A 19,624-nucleotide genomic window follows, 5' to 3' on the forward strand; every position below is an offset into this window, starting at 1 on the left:
TTGCAGTAATGCAGAAAATATCAGTGTCATTTGGGATTTTCTTTAGTTGTCAGTTATAATCATCAAAATTAAAAGAAATAAACATTTGAATTATATCATGAATTATATCAGTCTGTGTGTAATGAATGAATATAATATACAAATTTCACTTTTTGAATGGAATTAGTGAAATAAATCTTTTTGATGATATTCTAATTATGTGACCAGCACCTGTGCATGTACATTTATATATATATATATATATATATATATATATATATATATATATATATATATATATATATATATATATATATATATATATATATATATATATATATATATATACAAATGTACATGTACAGGTGCTGGTCACATAATATACAAAACTCTATATACAAAGTAAAAAATTATATAGAAATTTTTCCCCCAATATTCATAATGTTTTTTTCATGCTTTATTTTTTGAAAAGTATATGCAGTATGATGTGAGCATGTTTGTTGATTTTGCACAGCATTAGCTATATATATATATATATATATATATATATATATATATATAAAATGCTAAATATATATTATCCTGGAATTGCCTGGATGAAACTATTATTTATGCCCCTGTGATTTACTCTGTCTCTCACATCCACTGAACTTGCACCTGCACTGATACTGAGTTGCTTTTTTGGTTCACATGGCCTTCAACGTTCTTTTGATAAAAACTAGGCAAATACACTGACTAATCACAATATGGCTGAAGTAAAATATGTTTTGACTTGTTTCCAGCTAAAGTCTAATTCTCTGGCCTCTAAAACTCTGCAACTTCAGGGTTTCTAGCAGTTTTGTAACGCAACATGCATGCTAACATGTCCAAAAATTAGACACTTTTATCTGAGGCTATTTACAGTGCACTTATTGCAGGGGCTGTCCCCATGCAGCAGCCCCGGGTTAGTTACTTTGCTCGAGGACAGCAGTGATAACCTCTTGTGGAAAACTCTGTATTGTTCTGAAATAGATTTTTTTTGTATCACAGCTTCTGTTTTCTGCTGCTGTCTGCTGTTCCTTCATTAGAGTTTCAGTAAGATTCTTCTCCTTTTAGCAGGAGGGTTTTAGCTCCCGTGGTTTGAGCACAACCACATTAGGGAGGATCACACACATAAACACCCACAAACTGAAATTACCCTCTGCAGCAGCAGACGTCTATATGCAGCCGATCTGAGAGAACTGAGGGACAATCTTGCCCTTCCGCATGGTTTGAGGCTCTGTAATGATACTCGGTAGTTTCTGGGTGGCTTTCAGCTCCCACCCAGTTTTAATAACAGGTAAGACATCAGACTTGGTATATTTGTTATCAGTAAGTACAGATCATGGACTTAATTCACACTAAACAGCAGCTCTCTGCTACTTAAAGATGTAGCCTACTGGATAGGTAAAGTTATCCTTCATTAGCAAAGTTAATACCTGGTAGTATTAATGCTAATGGAATATTTTATGTTCATGCACAAAATATTCATATATCACATCCAAGTAGTTTCGATAAAAGGAAACACCTGCCAAATTAATTAAAAAAATAAAAAAGTTATTAGAAAAAAAAAATTTCCCCCAGAAAATGGACAAATGGTAGCCCATTCTAAATTGTAACACAAAGTAAATACCAATATGCGGCAGTATGTTTAGTATTTTGTAAGCATCAGCAGATGGCGCTATAGGGTAATTTCCAGCAGGTCTCCTCAGATACTACAAGTAATCATATTGTGATTTTTTTTTTTTTTTACTTTTTATGAAATGTGTGTAAAAACAATGGACCTTTTTAAAACCTCAAATATAATAGATATACTCTATTTAAGCCTGAATAAATTAGAGACTTTTTACAGTTTGTAAACACAGTAACTGGGCTACTACTGTACACAGAAAACATTTCTGTACATTTGTACAAGTAAATGTTTACTTAAACGTAAGTACTAAAATAACTTAAAGAATAATAAACAAAAATCAATTATAGACATAAAAACTATGATTAATAAAATGACAAAATCAACAAAATTACTCAAAAAAAATAAAAAATAACTATATTGGTATATCAGTTACAATCAGTGATACTAAAGTAAATATCATTAATTACACAGACGAGAGTTTTCCCAGGAAGAGACATGTGGTCAGATGGTGAGTTACTAGTTCATAACTAATGCTTGATCACGTGTGTCAACATTCTGACGTCACTGATCTGCTGGATTCGATGTGCTTGAGTGAGTGGGTGCTTCTCAATTCATATTTATGCATCCTCGTTTCCTTTCCTCGCTTCCTTTCCTCGTGTCTTAGCTCCACCCTTTCAGGATGCGAGGGAAGGACGCAAGGAAAAGACGTGAGGATGGAGGACTTGAATCAAGTGAAATTATTTATCCTCGCTCCCTTCAGCGTTACTTCAAAGTGTCATCAGCTGTAATTAAAGGGATCTGCCCTTATGTTGTTAAAGTTTGTTAATTAAGACATTCATAATAAATATTAATAAAGCAAGATGCCCTGTTTGAAATATATGATATGCATGGTTTATTTGAAGTGAAAAGGTAAAATATAAATAAAAATTGTTACAACAGATGTGAAGGGGGAGGAGAATTTATACGTGCGTCACGTTAAGTCGATAAAATACTTCCGCATAGGATACACCTGTGTATCCTCGCTCATCTCTCCTCATGAAGCCTCCTCCCTCCTCGATCCTCGTCTCCTCGTGGTGCAATTAGAGAATTGAGATGTCCTTCAAGATGGCTGTGTTCGATCGGTTTCCGGGTCATAGGATGGAGGACGGAGGAGCGAGGAGACGAGTAGGGATATTGAGAAGCACCCAGTGTGTCAGCTGGTGATCTACACCCTCGCTGGCCCCTCCCCCTGCTGGATGTGGTTGGCCAGCTGGTGTCCATGGAGACGCAGCTGTGGAGTGGCTGAGAAAGACTGGAGACCCCAGCACTCATGAGGGACGACATCTGCCCTGTCATCATACTCTGTCCTCACATCTAGATGGTTCATATAAGCACTTTTCATGAGTATAATGTTTCATGTTTTAATGCAGAATTTTCATGCTTTTGTTTGCGAGACTGATTAGAGTAACCAAGAAAAAACTGCCTGTATCCCTTTGTAAGATGTAAATTTTGGCCAGTCCCACAACAGAAGTACTTCTCTGCATTATCTAACAATCTAAAGGGATAGTTCACCCAAATATGAAAAATTGCTGAATATTTACTCACCCTCAGGTCATCCATTTGGAGAAATGTACTATTACATCACTTGCACCCTAATGGATCCTCTGCAGTGAATGGGTGCCGTCAGAATGAGAGTCCAAACAGCTGATAAAAGCATCACAATAATCCACAAATAATCCACACAATCTATCAGTTAATGTCTTGTGAAGCCAAAAGATTCATGTTTATAAGAAACAGATCCATCAAGACATTTTTAATTTCTAATTGCTTTCATCTTCTATACATAATATTGCTTTCTTTAGTGAAAAATTTGTCTCGTTTGACTCAGGAGAGAAATAAGCACATATCAAACACTATTTACAAGCGAAAACAGTCTGAAACAGTTCAAAACAAATATGTCGGTGCATTTTAATGTATGAGGACAACAGGGGATAGATTTTTGGCCAGAAGTGAAGGTTTACAGTTAAAATAACGTGATTTATTTGTTTCTTACAAGCTTGCAGCTTTTCTCTTCACACCACGGACTGGAGTCTTGGATTTCTTGTGAATTATTGTGTGATGTAATTCTTTAAATCGTTATACCCTGGAAATAATATTATAGTGTAAAAATAATTAAATAATTTCATTTAATTTTCACAGTTTTACAAATATTGTAGTACTGAATGCAACTACTCACTGCAACTGAAATTATGTTTGATGTGCATTTCTTTGAAATTTACAAAAATGCATGTTTTTGATGTGGACTTTAAGCTTCAGAACCTTATGGTCCCCAAATCGTGACTTCTATCCCTGTATGTGCCTAAACCACATCAGTTGTTCTTGAGGTCAGATGTCATTCCTGTTCCATTCAACTGCTTCTTTCATCTGGTGTTTCTTTTATCTTGTTTGTACAGGTAAGCTTTTGTAGTTTAAGTAGCCTACTCTGTCAATTTTAGGAGAGCTTTGAAATTTTAAGTTTGAAGAAACTGGTATGAACTCTGAGGCAAAAAAAACGATCTTTCTACAAATAAAAACATTGTAAATCTACGACGGGTGCAACTTGAAAGCAGCTGTTTGATGTCTAGGGTGAAGATGGGCTCTCTGTCATACAGATGTTAAACACTCATGAATATTCAGCGGATCAGCAGCGGGTCTGTGTTTTTGTATGCACCACGCGCTCCAGAAGGTGTTCCGCGGGGGGCCGCGCGCGCTGAGTGGAGAGATGTAGGAGGAGCGCGCGCCTCACAGAGCTTTATTTCAGCCTCATTTGCAGGTCAAAGCGAGATGGCACGCTCTCATCCTTTGTTTTCATCTCTCCCGCTCGTTTAAAAGTTGCTCTTGTTCTTTCTATGTGGTCTTGAAAACATTCAGTCCCCTTCCCCTCCCCGACTGCATTTTCTTTCTTTTAGTTGTGCTTGCAAAGGCAATTTGAACAAACCTCTAATCCTGGTGTTAGGCTGATGATGAAGAGGTTCGGGCTTCTAACAGACAGTAATGATACATTGTGCTATTGCCTTGGATAATTAACTTGGTTTTAAATGATGTTGCCATTAAATTCCAACGTGAAAAATAGTCAATATATTAACAATTATTCCAAGATTTCTGTATTTTTTTCATAATCGAAACGTTTGCAAACATGTTTATTTATTTATTGTAAACATTGTTATAATTGACAGTCGGTGTGCACAGTTTCTCTTTCCATTATTTTAGTCCTTTAACACACACACACACACACACACACACACACACACACACACACACACATCCAGTTCCTCAGTGGCACTGTCCTTTGAGAAGTGACATAATTTCGGTGGGAAAATTTTACAAATATATGTCATCTTATTATCAGGGTTATTATGTAACTATGTAAAAGTTAAATTAAAACTAGTAAGAAAAGAATATTGAAATAAAAATGAACTTTAACTGAAAAATTTAGTTGCCAAGACAACATTTCTCATTTTAAGTTTAACTTGATGTACTAAATTAACTAAAAATAAAACAGAAATAAAACTACTAAAGAACTACTAAAAATTACAAAACACAGGAAAATTACTGAACTTCTAAACTAAATATAATTATAATCCCAAATATTAATTAAACTATAATTATACCGCAATACTAAATAGTTATAATAGAATAAATTATTTATAAACATATTGATTCCTATTATATAAAATTAATTATTAGTCATACTATTGTGATATCAAAGTTAAAGTTTCTGTTACTGATGTTAACCAGAAAATATTCATTTTTAATTAGAAAGCTCAAATATTATTACTTAAGTATGACCCAACTAATACTGTTATCCTGAGTGTGTGCTCTTACTGTAAAGTTACAAGGTGTTTGGTAATAGTTCTAGTTTTCAGTTTCACAAAACCCCAGTCAGCACAGCGTGTGCATGCTTATAAAGGTTTGAGAACATCAGCCTGTTATTTTAACCATTATATCTTTACCAGGCTGGAAAAAAGAATACAAACTGGATGAGACACAACATAAGTTTATATTTACATTTTTATTAAAGTAACTTCTGTACAACAATGACAAATATGGATCAGGATTGTGATTTTGCTCAAGAAAAAAAAGCTACATTTTCGTCCACAAAGACATGTAAAAGTGAAAAAAAAAACAATGAATAAATAACTTTTTTCATTACAAAATATACACATGCTGATATATATAAGGCAACAATAAATAGGCTTACTTGTCCTGACTTTAATTTAAAGTTACTCATCAGTTGTACACTGCAAAGAGCAACCAGAGCTGCTCCTATACGGTTAAATCACACATACAGCAGAGAATAAATAACGTTACTATTCCAGAATCACATTATCACATAAGAACGTGAGTCAGACTCTGAGACGTCATTACTTCCGGCGTTTTCCCGCCACCGCGCTGTGACTCACAGACACGGACTTTTTTCTTCTAAGACGTGATTTATTCCATGTTTCTGCTTTCCTTAAAGACGCGGTCCATTTTCTTTCTCTTTTCATAAAAATCTACAAGAAATGAAATTCACAACATTATAAACATGAACACTTTCTTATCTATTTAAAATATATTGTCATTGTTCTGTTAAATGACTAGTATTATTGTTTAAGGTTACCTGTAATGCGCATGTCTGCGAGTCTCTTCGTCTGGACTGTTTTACGAGATAATTTTCCCCGGTCACACTCGTTTGGCTGGTTCTTTTGTTTCATAACTATCACTGAAGGACCCCCAGATTTTGGGGGAACTTGTGTGATATTTTCTGTCGTGGGAAAGTCCATCAGATGTCTCTTTGACAGGACAGTGCTTTCTCTGTAAAACTCCGGACAGTCCTCCGCTCGACTTTCCTCCCATTTTAAATCCCCTTCCAGCGGCTGCCCTTCGCCGAAGTCGAAGTTCCACCTCAGCTGATCTCGTTCAGATATTTCGCGAAGTTTGGAAGACAATTGTCGCTTTAGCTCGTCGTGATCCACAGGTCCGAACAGATTTCGGCACGTTTCCGTGCGCTTCAGTAACGTTAGCGGGAGAATCTCCGAGCTTCTCTGAGGACCGGTTTTCCTTCGGGTCAGTCTTTCCCCGGCGATGGTGGAAAGCAGGACGGCAGACATCGTCGATAGTGCCCAAATCCAAAATAAAACGGGTGTGAAAATTCCTAAAGACAAAAATCTGTGTGAATTACAACACACGTCGTCGTTATAAATTGTAAAGCTCCAGCTCTGGACGTGATTTACTGTCGTCAGATTTAAAGTCCTGCGCCTCAGCGGTGTGTAAAACCACACGCTCTGCTCCTATTGGTCAACATCTCCAACTAATTTGGTCTTGTTGATAGACCCGCCTCTACTCGCCTATGATTGGCTCGACCCGCATATAGTCAGCTGTGATTGGTTGTGCCTCGTTGCCATACGTGCTTCGTTTTTTAGCGCTTTTTCCCCCGCCGCTCAAGTGAAATACATTAAAATAACGACAACAGTCTAATTAGACAATATTTATAATCCAATACTTCAAATAGCCATCAAAAATTGTTAAATTAGATGCTATTTCTAAAGAATATACATATACAAGGCCATATAGGCTACAAAGTTAATTTGACAGTTTGATTGGAATAAAACACAATAAAAACATTATATTCAAGTAACTTTTACTTCGATTTTTAAAACGTTACCATATAATTATTTATATTAGTTTTAACACGTTCTTTACTGACACTGTTTTGTCTTTGTTAAACAAGTAACTGGACTATAAATTATTTTATGATGATATTCGTATAAATTATTTACATTTTGAAACGTGTTTATTTCACGCTTTTAAAGACATAATCATTTATATTTTAATAATTAAAAAACAATAAAATACATTGATTAAATGATTTAAGTGGAAAAACTAAATAAGTGCTTTTTCAATATTATTATAGAGTTAGAAACTATATATATATCTCTCTATATCTCTCATATATATATATATATATGTAGGCTATATATAAACTTAAAATGATAAAAGCATAAACTTTCCAGTTCAGTGTTACTGTGACCTTTATTAATTTATATAATTATGAAATCAGAAACTTAAAATAAAATTATACAAATATAAACTTTACAGTTCAGTGTTACTGTGACATTTATTAATTTATATAATTATGAAATCAGAAACGTAAAATAAAATTATAAAAATATTAACTTTCCAGTTCAGTGTTACTGTGAGCTTTATTCATTATAGCTAATCATGAAATCAGAAACTTAAAATAAAACTATAAAAATATAAACTTCAGTTCAGTGTTAATGTGACCTTCACATAACAAAAAGAAAAGGGCTGAAAATCTTGAATAAAAATCAACTCCTGAATCTTGAGTCCGTAGTTAAAAGAGAAATAAGTCGTTTCTGTTCAGTAGTTGCACTCTGTGTTTGTGAATAGTGCAACAGCTCCCTCTTTTGATCACAGTGTAGTAGTACGTTAAACAAATCTAAATAAGATCAGATAGGAAGTTAACGACCTTGTTAACACCTATAATGATAAATAAGGGAACTGTGCTCCACTGAGAACCACTGACATGTTTACACTGTGTGCTCAGCACAAATAATAAGTGCTGTATTAGTGCTGACTGCTTTCTGTGAAGGCTTTTATAGGTGTAAACACCATTAAGCAGGAGATAATGTTTTAAATAAACAGACAGCTTACATAATGTATGGATTTAATGATAGTCTTGTCTATTAGTTCCTGGTTTAATGTACTTTCCTCATACTGTGGAAGGCACTGGTGTCTTAGAATGTTTCCTGTGATCATGTGATGGAAATTTCTTATGATTATATAAACCTTACTTTGGAAATGTAATAAGTTATTAAAATGTAATAATAGTGTGACTATTTCTATTACTTTATTAATGTAACTGATTAAAGTTGGTTACTTTTCTACATTTCTAACATATGTTTTCAACTGTTAATAGAATGATATATAATAATAATAATAATATAATAATATAACTGTTTAGGCCCTTTCTTCGGAACATGCTTCACAACTCTTTGTTCAAGCTGTTGTTCTGTCCAGGCTGAACTATCGCAATGCTCTATTGGCAGGTCTTCCAGCCAGTTCAATCAAACCTTTACAATTAACCTTTTTAATGAGCCGAAAATAATACACGTCACAGCTCTGTTTATTAATTTGCACTGGCTACCAATAGCTGCTCGCAGAAAATTCAAGGCATTGATGTTTGCCTACAAAACTACCACTGGCTCTTCACCCATTTACCTTAATTAAACTTGTGTGCCCTCTCTAGAAGCTTCTGCATTGCGTTCTGCAAGTGAACGTCGCTTGATTGTGCCATCCCAAAGAAGCACAAAGTCACTTTTCCGGACTTTTAAATTAAATGTTCCCTCCTGGTGGAATGACCTGCCCAACTCGATACAAGGTGTGCACCCGATTCGAATGTTATCACTCGATTGAATGGGCGTTTTCAAGCGGGTGATACAAGCAGCTGAGTCCTTAGCCATCTTCAAGAATCGACTTAAAACCTATCTCTTCCATTTTTGACCCTCCAACTATAGCACTCATTATTCTAATTATATTCTTAAAAATAAATAAATAAATAAATACAATTCTAACTACCTTTCTAATCTTTTTGTATTCTATTTTCTTTTCATTTATTATACAATTATATAAAAAGGACCTCTAACACTAGCTTGCTCTATTCTTTTTCTATGCTATCTGTTTTTTGTTTATTTATTATATTATTTGAAAGCCCTTGCTACCTCTTCTGCATTTAAAATAACTGAGACTTGTAATAGCACTTATATATAAGCTTTTCCACACCTGCAACTATATCATATCACGTTACATACATAAACAATAAATATATATAATGATGTGTTCATAACTGATTGTGGATGCAGAACAGAGATGCACACAGTGCACATGGTTTGATGACCAAAAACACAAATTTGTGACGCCGCCTGTGGAATAAACGGAAATGACGCCATGCCGCGCGACCTTAGGATGGTTATATGTTCTGAAGTGCATTAGAGGTGCGTGTGCGTCCGCCGCAGTCTGTAAAACCGTTTTATTGGTCCTCGGAGGATGGTGCTATCGCGTTGCGTTCATACATGAAGCTCGGAGAGGTCATTTCCCTGCCGGTTTTTAAAACCTCGCGTCCATGAGAGACTGCTGACCCGGTTTTTGCGCACGCGCTCCGTTACCGGCCAGTGGCGGGACGCGCACGAGCACCGGTGGCTCACCGTGATTTTAGTTGTTGTATGTTTTATTTAGGGTTTAACTCTCCGCACAGATTCGCTGTTTAAGTTAGTTAAACTGAGTTTTTGCTGGGTTAGGTTAGTTAGTGAGTTATTCTGGTTTAGTTAGTTCAGGTTTAAATCTCAGCGCAAGTGAGTTGGGTTTGGGTTAGTGAGGATTGTTTTAATGTTGGTCAGGATTAGTTTGGTTGTAAACCACAGCATGGGTATGTTGGCTTAGGAGTCAGGTTGAATCAGATCAGCACAGGGCTGTTGGGTTTAGTTCAGTTTGACTTGAAAGGTGTGTTGAGTTAAAGATAGTTCATCTGTCAGCTAGGTTTAGTTCAGTTTGAAATCACAATTGTTTGGTCAAATTTAGGTTGTGTTGAGTTAAAGCAAGTTTGGTTTGTGTGTGTTGGGTTTAGATAGTTTTCATTGAAATCACAGGTGGGTCAGGTTTAGTTCAGGTTTAGTTTAAGCTCTGCAGTGATGGCTAAAGGCGAGTGGAAGAGGTCTGGTGCTGATGATCTCCCGTTAACCGAACGGTCTGAGTGTGAAGTGTTCGATGATGGAACCAATACATTCTTCTGGTGAGTTCACATCTTTTATGTTATGTTAATGGGTTATTATGTTTATTAGCTGATTGTGCTCTTTGATTTAATTGTCACTTTTTATCAACTTAACAGAAACTGAATAAAAGCACTACTTTCTTTCAAAAGAAGAAAAAAAAACACTGACCCCAAACTTCTAAACAATAGTGTATTTTGTTACAATATATTTATATTTGTAATAATACTGTTTTTTTTCTATTCATAATAATACTGTTCATTTTTATTCATCAAAGAAGAAACAAAATATTAAGCGGCAAAACTGTTTCCAATATTAATAATAAATTTAATTAATAATAAAGCAGCATATTAGAAAGATTTAATCACAGAAATAAATTATATTTTAAAATATATTCAAATAGAAAACAATTTTAATTTGCTAAAATATTTCACAATAATGCTGCTTTTTTTCTTCTTCTGTATTTCTAATCAAATAAATGCAGCCATAATGAGCAGAAGAGACGTCTTTAAAAAATATAAAAAATTTTACCGATCCCAAACTTTTGAACGGCTGTGTGTGTGTGATGTCTAGAGACTGTTCAGTAGTATTATAGCTTTGCTCGGCTTTTCTCTCTTCTGCAACCTCAGCAGAATGATACTCGATCAATTAAAGGCTTTAAGATGGTGCTGTGGACGAGACTCTTTCACTCCTAGGCTTTTATACACAGAACTATAGAGAAGAAACCATGACAGATCCATGTATAGTTTTATACTGTATGTTAATTATCACATTAGTTTAAGTCTGGACCCTTCTCTCTATGTTAGTTATAATATACTCCAACTATATAGAGTCAAAAACTGGCCAAGGTTACTGGCCAAAGAATGACATTTGATAGATTTCTAATATACAAATGAATTCTAAATTTCTTTAACAGAAACATTATTATTATTATTTATATTATTATTAATCACAATTATGTTCCTTTGTTTCATCTTTCTCTCTGCAGGAGGGCACATACTCTGACAGTGCTATTCATCCTGACATGTGTTCTAGTTTATGTGACACTGTTGGAGGAAACACCACATGACACTGCGTACAACACTAAAAGGTATGGCTTGCAAGCAGTCAGTGTGTCCTTTACTGTTAGCATTGAGATCATAATGCAGTTCAGTGCTAGAGAATAAGGGCACATTGTCACCTTCTGAGCAGAAGCTAAGGTGCTCTGATGTGGACAGAAATTACACATGGCTATAGCTGGGAGGGCCTTGGCAAGTGTCATGCTTTCTATTGGCTAACAGGGTTATGTGTGACATCTGCTGCTGATCACAAAGTACAGGTCACAGACTGACCCACTGTGCTCTAAAGCATGTTAACTTTATCAGAAGTATTTCAGTATGAATGCAATGAGTCGTTTTATTAGTGGTGCTTGCAAGTTTTTAACCAACCCCTAAGTATTTAAACTAGACAACCAACTGAAACACCTAAATAGCAACTGAATAGTAACTTATAAAACAAGAACTCAGAAAAGAGGTGGCTTTTAAGTTTTATAAACTAATTTCCTGGTGGAAAAACTACATTACCCATGATTCAGCAGCGATTCCCCACCAATCAGAGAACTGTGACAAACAAATAGCCTCATAAGAACTCCATATCACCCACCCACTCCCATGAAACACTGCTAATGACGTAGTGTTGCTTTCCTACACTCTCGTTCTACTTAAATTAAGTATTTAAATTACACTTAGTTTTTTATGTGTAATATGCATATTTTGCAGTCAGTGTTAATTGTATCATCTCTCTCTCTCTCTCTCTCTCTAATATGTATATATATATATATATATATATATATATATATATATATATAAGGGATAGTTCACCCAAAATTAAAATGCTGTCATTTACTTATCCCCAAGTTGTTTCAAACCTGTATGAGTTTTTTTGTTCTGTTGAGCAATAAAGAAGATATTTTAAAGAATGTGGTTAACCAAAGAGTGGCCGGTAGCCAATGACCTCAATAATATATATATATTTTTACCCATGGAAGAACTTGAGGGTGAGCAACGTCCTAGAACCACCTTGGCATCTTGAGAATTTTGCATATAAATAACCAGTCGCATTTTCTCCAGTGTTTGTTTTATTTTGTGTATATTTTGTCTTTTTCAGAGGAATTGTGGCTAGTATTCTGGTGTTCCTTTGTTTCGGAGTAACACAAGCTAAAGATGGTCCCTTCACACGTCCTCACCCAGGTCAGTAGCCTTTACATGATCTAACCCTAAAGTCAGAAAAGCCTTTAGTCAGAGATGATTTAACATTAATTCAGGTTTCACATCACCTTCATGTCGACTTTGAGATGCTAGAATTGTAGGTCTCTTAGTACTGTTGATGTGGAGTAGCTAAAAGTAGTGACTTAACCACAGGTTTCAGCTGTTTTAAGAACAGTGTAGCTTTTCCAGTAACATGCTTTGCAACAACTAGCAGTGTAATGTAACTAACATGAAGATAGCTTTAGATGCTTATGTGGCAATAAAAGTCAGTAATCAAATCAAAATATTGGTATATAATCACACTTTTTGGACAAGTTGTGCTATCTTTTTTTCTGCGTTTTTTTTTTTTTTTTGCAGCCCAAACTCATGTTTTAAATTGGAGTCACAGTTGTTGTTTTTTATAAAAATGGCAATGTGCATTTTGCAGCCCTACTGTAAATTTGTGTTCAAGTTTGATGCTTTCACTGGAAATCTTAATTGTTTGTGTGCCTGAGAAATATAGTTTTTGTAGTTAGCTGCTACTTATAAATTTGTAATGAAACTAACTATTCAAAGGTGTAACTTGGCTGTAGTTTGTTTTAATTATGAGTAGAATGAGTAGATTGAAGTAGCATTCTGAGAGACAGTTTAAAACAGTTTCAACATTGAGTAAGAATGAGTATACGGTTATAGCAACAGTAACTCACATCTCTTTCAAAACGCTCTCTGTTGTGTTCGCTGTTATGAGGGCCGACTTGCTTTGGTAGAAGAGCTAGTCCAGGCCTTTCAACACATCACTCACTGAATCCTGAAAGATGATGGAAGGATTCATTCAGGCCTCTCAAAGGCAGGAGATAACAAATGAATGTAGCACCAATTATAAGTTGGGCTATCTGTCAAAGTTAATGGTGTTAAATTTCCATTCCAGTTAAGCATACAAGGTTGTTTTAAAAGAGAAGAGTTTCTTGGGGCTCCAACATAGAAAGAAGTAGATGCAAACAAATGGTTGCAGTCGAGCTTCACAATCTTAATCTCATATCCTTAATTCAGGCATGTTAAGTTAAAAAAGGCTTTTAAGTTCCTTTTTTTGCATTTTGACTAAATGCTTCATGAATATAATGTCTGTGGTGGCTCCCTTATAGCTTGAATAATTGCTATATTTCTTATGTTATTGAAAGAAAAATATTTTCTGTAATTTTAAAATGGTTATAAAATGCATTGTCTGTAATTGTATATATGTATTTATAAGTTTTATTGTTTTAATAATTTATTTATAATTTGTACTATATTTTGAGTTTGCGACTAAAACTCAAGAAAATAATATTTCTGATGATATGGCAAAATAATCATGCAAACCTATATAATCAACACAACCAAATAACCCAAATGCAGATGAAGTGTAAGAGTTCAGGTGTGTTACAGACAACAAACATTCAATCATCCAACATAAACCACAAAAAACCTCCTGTATAAGAGACTTATAATTTGAGTTATTTGTATATTAGTCATATGTAATATATAATCATGTTTATGGGTACATGTTTGTCTTTGCAGCATACTGGCGTTTCTGGCTGTGCGTTTCGGTTGTGTATGAACTCTTCCTCATCTTCATCCTGTTTCAGGTTTGTTATCGGCCACAACAACTCAACTTTACATACATTTTGTCCATATTATGTCATATTCAAAATTCTGACTTTTCTTCCAGACAGTGCATGATGGCAGGCAGTTTATGAAGTATATCGACCCTAAACTGGGCGTCCCTCTTCCTGAAAGAGATTATGGTGGAAACTGTCTCATTTATGACCCCGGTCACCCTGCTGACCCCTACCACAATATCTGGGTATGCATTCAAATCAACATTAATAAACGGTATTGACACTGATAATACAGATGTATGTGTTACAAGAAGGTCGCTAGTCAAATATTCATCGGAACACTCATCACAGAATTATTATGCAAATAAATGTTACAGATAATGTACAGTCATTTGTATTTCACTGAATAAACTCTGTAATGATAATTTCCATCTGACTATACATCATCCTGCTCTTACATGGTTACTTGATAAATAAATAAATAGACATGAAATATTGATTTAAATTGAAATATTATAATGTGAGAAAAGGGTGTGGTGTAATATGAGACATAAAACAGCTGTGTAGGAACAACATGAAATAGCATTTACCTTCTTTAATCTAGTGTATTTCCAAAAATCAAATAGAATATATATATATTTTATTAGGAAAACTGTTCTTATTTAAAATGTCATGCACTGATTAACTGATAAGACCAGGGAAATTTATTAAATAAATAGGATACTTTTGAATTTGATGCAGTATTTAATACCAGAGTTTGAATTTGCAGTAGGAAATAATAGTTATTGTAAATAATAATAATAATTATTTTATTATTTTCCCAAAAGGACAAAATGGATGGATTTGTTCCTGCCCATTTTCTTGGCTGGTACATTAAGGTTAGTAAACATCTGCTTTAATTCATTGATTATCTGAATCTATCAACAAGCATTTGATTTGTTCTGCCTAAGGTTTGGAAAATGAATGCACACTTCCACACCTCTAAAAGCAACAGAGAGCATCAAAAATTGAATTTGAAACTATTAGTCATGTGTTTGTGTCTGTGTGTGTCAGACGCTGGTGATCAGGGACTGGTGGATGTGTATGATCATCAGCGTGATGTTTGAGTTCCTGGAGTACAGCCTTGAACACCAGCTGCCCAACTTCTCAGAGTGCTGGTGGGACCATGTGAGTAAAACACACCCTGCGAATCATACATCATCCTGTTTTAAAGAGATCAGTTAGAACTTGTCCTCATGAAATCACTCTCTCCTGCTGTAGTGGATCATGGATGTGTTGATTTGTAACGGTTTGGGCATTTACTGTGGCATGAAGACTCTCGGTTGGCTCTCCATGAAACCCTACCAGTGGCAGGGATTGTGGAACATTCCAACATACAAGTAAAAGCACAATAAACCTCTGAAATGATGTGTTTGCAGGTCAGACACACTAAAATGTCTTGACATTAATATAATTTTGTGTTTCAGGGGGAAAATTAAGCGTATTGCTTTCCAGTTTACCCCATACAATTGGGTGAAGTTTGAATGGCGTCCCGCATCTAATCTGCGAAGGTGGCTGGCGGTGCTGGGTATTATTTTCATGGTGAGTCACATGACCAGCTCATGTAATGACTGCACAATGATTTGGAATGAAAAATGAGGTCCTTTTCTCTCACTTTTTTGCAGTTCTTATTGGCAGAGCTGAATACCTTTTATCTGAAGTTTGTGTTGTGGATGCCTCCTGAACATTATCTGGTGCTTTTGCGGCTCATCTTCTTTGTGAACGTGGGTGGAGTGGCAATGAGAGAGATCTACGACTTCATGGATGATCCGTAAGTTCAGTCTACTGTAGTGCTTTTTTAAACCCTAATGAGCCGTCTCAAATGTTGTCTATGTAGGCTGCTACCTTCTAAGGCAGCACTTCTCAGTGGGGTGGTACAGGAATAAAACAGGGCATCCACATATAACTTGTGTTTGCTATTGGCGATTACCTGGATAATGGATAGAGGAGTGGAAAGGTTGAGAACCACTGTTTGAAGGCAGCGTCCTGGCTTAAAGGAATAGTTCATCCAAAAATGAAAATGTATTTACCCTCAGGTGATCCAAGATGTAGACGAGTTTGTTTCTTCATCTGAACAGATGTGGAGAAATTTAGCGTTACATCACTTAAGCTCTATTTGGATGGTTATTGTTTCTCATCTGGACGTCTGTAAAAATAGATTTACATGTCACCTTAGCGATTAATCTCATGGATTCAGATGGCAATTAATTTATTCACACTGGAGCGAGTTCTGTGATTTTCCAAACCTGGACACGTGCTGCTCACGTGATCAGTCACATGGTTGTCTGCTGTAAATAAAATGTCAGATGCTAATGAATAATGGGGAAAAAAATATTTAATAATATTCCATTATTTAAATCTGTTTAAAAATAAGAAAATAGACACGCTACAGTTGAAATGGTTTTCTGTCTCGCATTTTATCTCTCAAAATTCTGGATGTCATTAATGTGGAGATTAGTAGGAATAAGTTAATGCAACATCTTATTTACGTAAGGTAAACATAAAGCTGCTTGGTTTATATTTTTATCTATATAACTGTATACAGTTATTGTATTAAAATTGTATTGCAGACCTGATGCTTTTGTAATAATCACCCATTTCAAATGTTTACGTGCTTTTCTTCTCGTTCTTCTTAACAGCTCCCACTCGCTGTTGTGGAGCAGTTATGAACTATTGTTCTTGTATACTTTCCATCATTTGAGTAATAAATGTGCATGCAAATTACTGCATAGTGCAACTATTAACCAAGTTACTGTACAGTGCACAGCAGTGGTCAAAAACGATTTAAACAGTCAATTTTGAATTGATTTCTTCTTGTAAACTCACATGTGAATTCAGACAGCAATTATATTACCCCACGACCTTGGTGTTTGTCACAAACACTAGGTAATTTAACCAGGGATTTTTACACACATGGTGGGAGAAAAACACTGATATTCTGCATTACCAACTAACCCTTGTAAATGTTGAATATAGTTTACATCTCCATGAGAAACAATTACCGTCCAAATCAAGCTTTACTAACCAATGGATCCTTTGCACTGAATGGGTACCGTCAGAATGAGAGTACATATATGCTAGGATATGCTTATGAGGCCTTAAATATGACCAAGTTAAGCAACTCACTGCCGCCTTTTCTATTTTTGCAGTAAATCTAATGAATCATTTGAATTTTTAGGAAATTCTATAAAAAGTTGGGCCAGCAAGCGTGGATTGTGGCGACCATTACTGTTACGGAGTTTTTGATTGTGGTCAAATATGATCCAAAAACCATTATGCTGCCAATCCCCTTCTTCGTCACACAGTGCTGGACCCTCGGAATCGTCCTCATCTTCTTTTGGACCTTGTGGCGGTTCTTCATCCGGTAACCTGCATATCAGCTCTGTTAACATAATTACAGATAGCAATATAAAATGCAGATTAAGTAATTTATTATTATTAATAAGGGAATGTGTTACACAAAATATAATTTGACCTTTTATAAGAACATAAATCATATACAAATAGTAAAAATGAAGGTTCTGTTCAGAATGCAACACTAACGTACTATTTATTTACTTGTAGATTTGCCCAATATATGCTATTCTGCTCTTACTATTTTTAAGTATAGTTTGTGTAACAGTGGGCAATATTGTTCTTGTCAATCAACCTCATCACTTTGCATGAGTGGCTTGCATCTAGTAATCAGTCTTTGGATAACTTTTTCACTTAAAATGTTTCAACAATATAGTGTTAAAAAATGGACCACAGTACAGATACATTACATACATAAATTTTTTTTGTAAGTCTAAATATACATTTTTATATTGTTATATTAAATTTTTGTTTAATTTATAATTTATTTATATATGTGCACAAATACTTTGTATAATTTGCAGCATATCTATATCTATCTATCTATCTATCTATATATATATATATATATATATATATATATATATATATATATCAGATGTCCTGACTAACATGTTAATTGACCAAGTCTTCTGCATTGACAGTGACATCACACTCCGATACAAAGAAACACGCCAGCGCAGACAGGAAGGGTCTTCGGAGCAGGATAGGGTCCCTGGACACGCCGATGGCAGCAATTTGGCCACATCTGGCCGTAGTAAACTAAACGGCAGTATGGACGCAGTCCGACACAGGAAGTCATGAATCCATCCTTGCACACACAAATAGCCATGCGCTGCACATCGCAAACGGACACACGTTTGTGTTTATAATCTTGTACAGATCATGCCAATGCTCATGGTGTCTGTCGAGCAGCATCCAGATAGATGATGCCATCATTGTCTTTACTCACAGAGAGCTTTGTTGTATATTTTAGGAAAAATATGTCTTTGTAGCTGTTACATAGGTGAGGCGTTTAGAGTTTGGGGGTCCACTTTTCCTCTGGTTTTGAGTTTAGTGATCAGGAAAAAACGTTTCGATGCAGAACACTATGCAGTGAACTAACAGAGGAAGTGCACATACAGCCATTTATGAATAAAAAGTTATTTTTAAGTTACATTTAGCAGGTAGGAACACAGGAAGTAGTTCCAAAACATCCTGCATGAACTATAACACTATATTTAAAAAGCTATAAGAATGTAATTATTTAATCTGCTGTGTCCTTCTGCTACGTTTAGGATGCTGAAGGAAGTTAGCGTGCCTGTTACACAAGCACCTCACACGCGGATATTTCTTCGGACGTGTTTAACATGGGTCAGTGCCGTGACTGGACCAAAAACGAAGAACTTTACTTTCTGTTTGCATGCGTGAATGTGTGCGTGAGACCATAACGGCCAAATCATTCATCATGCTGATGCTGTTTTTATTTCTGCAGGGTAATCACATACTGAAACTTAATGTTTTGGATTTGATAAATAATAATAATAAAATAAAATAAAAAAATCAGGAAGTCATCCAAAGTGTATGCTGTAAGTATATCAGGCTGTTTGTGTATCTGGTCACAGTGAGTGGGTTGTTAGCTGTTGTGTTGTGGTAGTGCATCCAAACAAGGCCTGATCTGATGTATCAAAGGCCATTATAATCTTACTGTGAATGTAAAGATCTTGCACTAGTTCGATTTAAGCGCCAATGCCTGAGCTGTTACTGTTTAGTATCATGTTACTGAAGGTGTTTAGGGATTAGTTTTGATTTAACCGTAAGGGGAAAGTTTAAATCGCACTAAATGTTCTCATATAAATGATCAGGATTGTCTTTCTGAAGTCTTTGTGGGACCATTTGATGATATGTCTGCCTCTGCTTATAGTGGTTCATGTAAACTTTACGTAGAAATGAACAACCGAGTACATATTTTATAATGTTTTCAATAAATAAAAAGGAGTTCTTACTCTTAAACTG

At 35.3% G+C, this 19,624-nt stretch overlaps 2 protein-coding genes across 2 annotated transcripts; one reads left to right on the forward strand and one right to left on the reverse strand.

Annotated features, from left to right (window-relative positions):
- Positions 1-5,660: 5,660 nt before the first annotated feature.
- Positions 5,661-6,915, reverse strand: LOC132133161 (cyclin-dependent kinase inhibitor 1C-like). The gene is made up of 2 exons (XM_059545901.1): positions 6,252-6,915; positions 5,661-6,144 (listed from the first exon to the last, which is right to left on the reverse strand). The coding sequence occupies exons 1-2, from the start codon at positions 6,739-6,741 to the stop codon at positions 6,083-6,085; spliced, it is 552 nt and encodes a 183-aa protein (XP_059401884.1). The 5' UTR covers positions 6,742-6,915; the 3' UTR covers positions 5,661-6,082.
- Positions 6,916-9,584: 2,669 nt separating this feature from the next.
- On the forward strand, positions 9,585-19,624 carry LOC132133076 (phosphatidylserine synthase 2-like). Its single transcript, XM_059545772.1, has 12 exons — positions 9,585-10,439; positions 11,405-11,506; positions 12,562-12,644; positions 14,196-14,263; positions 14,347-14,481; positions 15,064-15,114; positions 15,290-15,403; positions 15,497-15,615; positions 15,703-15,817; positions 15,901-16,046; positions 17,454-17,639; positions 18,274-19,624. The coding sequence occupies exons 1-12, from the start codon at positions 10,339-10,341 to the stop codon at positions 18,431-18,433; spliced, it is 1,380 nt and encodes a 459-aa protein (XP_059401755.1). The 5' UTR covers positions 9,585-10,338; the 3' UTR covers positions 18,434-19,624.

The sequence above is a fragment of the Carassius carassius genome, chromosome 50 (assembly GCF_963082965.1).
Source record: "Carassius carassius chromosome 50, fCarCar2.1, whole genome shotgun sequence".
NCBI classification, from domain to species: domain Eukaryota; kingdom Metazoa; phylum Chordata; class Actinopteri; order Cypriniformes; family Cyprinidae; genus Carassius; species Carassius carassius.

Excerpts from the sequence above, each read along its gene's own strand:
- LOC132133076 (XM_059545772.1), top strand. The coding sequence starts at position 10,339 with ATGGCTAAAGGCGAGTGGAAGAGGTCTGGTGCTGATGATCTCCCGTTA. Across the intron at positions 11,507-12,561 it reads ACTGCGTACAACACTAAAAG|AGGAATTGTGGCTAGTATTC; the intron begins GTATGGCTTGCA and ends TGTCTTTTTCAG. Across the intron at positions 12,645-14,195 it reads CTTCACACGTCCTCACCCAG|CATACTGGCGTTTCTGGCTG; the intron begins GTCAGTAGCCTT and ends TTGTCTTTGCAG.
- LOC132133161 (XM_059545901.1), bottom strand. The coding sequence starts at position 6,741 with ATGTCTGCCGTCCTGCTTTCCACCATCGCCGGGGAAAGACTGACCCGA. Across the intron at positions 6,145-6,251 it reads CGCAGACATGCGCATTACAG|ATTTTTATGAAAAGAGAAAG; the intron begins GTAACCTTAAAC and ends CATTTCTTGTAG.